Genomic DNA, 4,066 nt, shown 5'->3' on the forward strand with positions numbered 1-4,066 from the left:
TCTAGGCATATTTCCAGTAATTTTCTTTAAGTCATTGAGCGGGATATTCTTCCGTTCTTCGATTAATCGTTGTTTTAACTCGTCTTTCGATTTATTGACGTATGACAATTAGTGATTTTTCACTGAGAAAAAGGAAACGTATCGAGAAATCGGTCATCTTTTAAAATTAAGTAAAAGAGTACCGTGGCTTATATTGTACGGTGATACAATGATGAAGACCGAATTGAATCAATTTCTCAGAAAGGTCGGCCACGAAAACTTAACGACCGAGACAAACGCATTATTCTAAGAAAAATAAAAGTGAATCCTAGTTTAAGTACTCCTAAGTTAATTTCAGAAGTATATTTATTAATGCGAACTACATTGGATAATATTAGGAGACAGTTGGATATGTTTCGCCAATCATTTATTGTATAACATTTACTGGTTTCTGCCTCTGTACATATTACTGAATTAATTACATCACTATGCTTATACTTTAAATGACGACCAAGGGAACTCGTATTGCTGTACTTGTTGTAATCGAACTAATCGTAACATCTATTGGTCATGTGAGGGAGTACTATGTACATAGTCTTTTGTTTCTCCGATGTCCTGATTGGTATACATATTCAGTAAATTCAGTTTGGTCTAAAGACATTCTTGTTTCGTCAGCGGAGCTGTACAGACATATTGAACATTCGTGTAAAGTCTACAAGTGTTACTTTATTATAAATAAAATTATACAACAACACTTCATTTTAATTTTTTGTTGACATATTTTACATTGTGTCATCATATAATCATATTTTCATGTGGATTAATTTTTGCAGAATGCTGCCATTCATTACTTCTATACGTTTTCGTACAACATTCACACCAGATGCGTTGGCAATATCTTCGGTGCTATCACTATCACGCATACCTGCGTATAATATATAATACGTTTTAAAAATAAACTCCAGAAAATTTTGATCGCGTTACTATTTACATATATTCGTAGTTAACCCTTTGCCAGTCCCGCAAATTTGACGAAATCGGTCCAAAAAATGCTTACGTCTTTTTTCCATAAATTGGTTGATTATTGTGAGCGAACGTTAATCAGGCCGCCTGTTCCTAGGCGTTGGAAGACTTCCTCGCCTATTTCGTAGAAGAGTCCACGACCATGGGCCGATTCCGAGGCATAAACCTAGGAGCTAGGGTATCCGGACGAGGGTTGAACCGAGGAAGGTACGAACTGAAGCACGAAGCCAGGCGACATTCCTTCGGCAAACTCCAAATTACTATTGCACTGCAAAATAATAACAAAAATGAACACTGAACACAATACTCTTCGATGTAACTTGCAAAACGACACTTTCACGAGAAGAAGTTTTCAAGTCAGAGAACCAGAGAACGATACATTTCAAAGCCTTTATCAAATGTTTATATAATATTTTCTTCTTCTCTTTCTTAGTATATCTTCGCTTTCTCAGTATATATAAATGCTCTTACCATACTACAAAATAAGCATGGCAAGAGCTATATATTTCTGGAAGAGACCACTTATAGACCATATAAGTGGTCTGTTCATGTAGTCCTGTGAAAAAAGAATCCTCATCGATGTAGTGTTTCTATCTGAGCTCGGGCGTGAAAGAAAAGAAGAAAATATTGTATAAACATTTGAAAAAGGCTTTGAAATGTATCGTTCTTTAGTTTTCTGACTTGAAAACTTCTTCTCAGTCGTGAAAGTGTCGCTTTGCAAGTCACATCGGAGAGTATTGTGTTCATTTCTGTGATCATTTCTATTTTTGTTAGCATTATTTTGCAGTGCAATAGTAATTTGGAATGTTGTTACAAATAAAAAATTCGTTTACCACTTAAATCCCCATTTTACATCAAAATAAAATAAACAACGAATTTATGGAAAAAAACAGGTAAGCATTTTTTGGACCGATTTCGTCAAATTTGCGGGACTAACTACGAATATATGTAAATAGTAACGCGATCAAAATTTTCTGGAATTTATTTTTAAAACTTATTATATATTATACGCAGTACAGATATATGCGATAGTGATAGCCTTGAAGATCTCGTCGACGCATCTGGTATGAATGTTGTGCGACGAAAACAGCATGGAAGCAATGTATGGCAGCATTTTGAAAAAATTAAGCCACATGAAACACAATGTAAAATATGTCAACAGAAAATTAAAATAAAGTATAGCAACACGAGTTCCCTTGGTCGTCATTTGAAGTATACACATAGTAATGTAATTAACTTAGTAACATGTACAGAGGCAGAGGCTAGTAACAACCAACAGCAGAATATAACATATTTGGACAAAAATTCAAAAAGATCTAGGGAGTTTACGAAGGCTATTGCTAGCATGATGGCATTAGATTTACAACCTTATAGTTTAGTTGAAGGCTGTGGATTTCGAAAGTTAATGAAGATAGCAGAACCACTATACAAAATACCCTCGCGAACTACATTTTCACGTGAAATAATTCCAAAACTGTATGAAAAGATAAAACAAACTCTGAAGGACAAAATATCTATAGACTTGAAAGAAGGTAAATTATACTTTTCTTTAGCATTATTTCATTAAGCATTATTTTTTGATATTATTTTTTTATATGTATCTTCTAACTGTAATTTTCTAACAGGGAATACCACTGTAGCATTTACTACTGACGGCTGGACGTCAAGAGCCGTACAAAGTTATTTATCTCTAATTATACACTATATAAATAAAAATTTTGAACTTTGCCATTATATGTTAAATTTAAAACAGTGCTTCCGGAGAAACATACGTATAAATATATTCAAAACACTATATTACACCGTTTACAACTATGGGATATACATATTGAGACGCCAGTCTTTATCACTACAGATAATGGACGAAATATAGTTAAAGCCATCGATAATTATAATAAATAGAGCAGAATTCCTTGTTTTGCCCATTGTCTACAATTGTTAAGCAAGGTTTAAAGAATTTTGAATTATATGATAATCTCTGGAAAAAGTGCAAGGAAATAGTTACGTTCTTTTCACGCTCCACAGCCGCAAATCACAAGCTTATAATTGCACAAAAATCCATCAACGAACAACAAGAACCACTGAAATTAATACAGGATATAGATACAAGATGGAATTCAACATACGAAATATTTAAACGGTTCATTCTTTTGCAAACAACACTAAATATAGTACTGTGTGAAGATAATATGCCGGATAATTTAGATTCAGTAGAGTGGAATTTTATTATAGCAATAACAGATGTCTTGAAACCTATTAACACGGGATTACCCACGTGGGTAATCCCGGGTTAAAGATGTTACAGAAAAAATGAGTGGCGAAATATATCCAACTGTCTCCCAATATTACCCAATGTATTTCGCATTAATAAATATACTTCAACCACAGCCAACAGCAATTATACTGATAAGAGATATGAGCAATAGTATTCGCGAAGTATTAAAGGTTCGTTCAATTATTTATTTTTAGTTACACAAGAAAGACGAAAGAAATCATATTAAATTACGTAATTTTATTTTTAGGAACGATTCGAGCCTATTGTACACAATAATAACCTGTACTTCAATACCATGTTATTGGATCCTCGTTTTAAGGATTATTTATTACCGACAGAAGAAAGACATCAAGCAATAGAAACATTAAGTGCAACTATTTCAGATATTTACAAGGAAACATCATATTCACATGAAAACATATTAGACAAACGCGATACCAGAAAAAGTAGTAAGTTTATATAACAATAAATATAATTTTTCTATTATTTAAATGTTTCTTTATTTTATATTATCATTTAGAATAAATATTATTACATTTAAAGAAAAAAATATATATATGTTTATTAAATATTATGAATAATTGACTTCGATAACGCAGTATAATCTCTATCCTATCCAAAGTTAGGCATCGAACGAATAAAATACTGTCAAATTTATTCGTAAATAACGGATAACGATTTTATTCGAGCAAAAATTATCCGTTCCTTACGAGTAACAATTTTATTCGAAGAAAAATTATTCGAACACACAGTTGGGCATTATTCGAATAAAATTTTATTTAAAATATT

General features: G+C 32.3%; 1 protein-coding gene across 1 annotated transcript; it reads left to right on the plus strand.

Moving 5' to 3' along the window:
- Positions 1 to 482: 482 nt before the first annotated feature.
- Positions 483 to 3,296, plus strand: LOC122538401 (zinc finger BED domain-containing protein 4). Its single transcript, XM_043672434.1, has 3 exons — positions 483 to 601; positions 2,017 to 2,534; positions 3,028 to 3,296. The coding sequence occupies exons 1-3, from the start codon at positions 483 to 485 to the stop codon at positions 3,294 to 3,296; spliced, it is 906 nt and encodes a 301-aa protein (XP_043528369.1).
- The last annotated feature ends 770 nt before the right edge of the window (positions 3,297 to 4,066 follow it).

Source organism: Frieseomelitta varia, unplaced genomic scaffold (assembly GCF_011392965.1).
Source record: "Frieseomelitta varia isolate USP_RPSP 00005682 unplaced genomic scaffold, Fvar_1.2 scaffold_991, whole genome shotgun sequence".
Lineage (NCBI taxonomy): Eukaryota > Metazoa > Arthropoda > Insecta > Hymenoptera > Apidae > Frieseomelitta > Frieseomelitta varia.

Coding starts and splice junctions, on each gene's coding strand:
- LOC122538401 (XM_043672434.1), top strand. CDS start 483: ATGACGACCAAGGGAACTCGTATTGCTGTACTTGTTGTAATCGAACTA. Junction 602..2,016: donor TTTCTCCGATGTCCTGATTG/GTATACATATTC, acceptor TATTATACGCAG/TACAGATATATGCGATAGTG. Junction 2,535..3,027: donor ATCTATAGACTTGAAAGAAG/GTAAATTATACT, acceptor CACGCTCCACAG/CCGCAAATCACAAGCTTATA.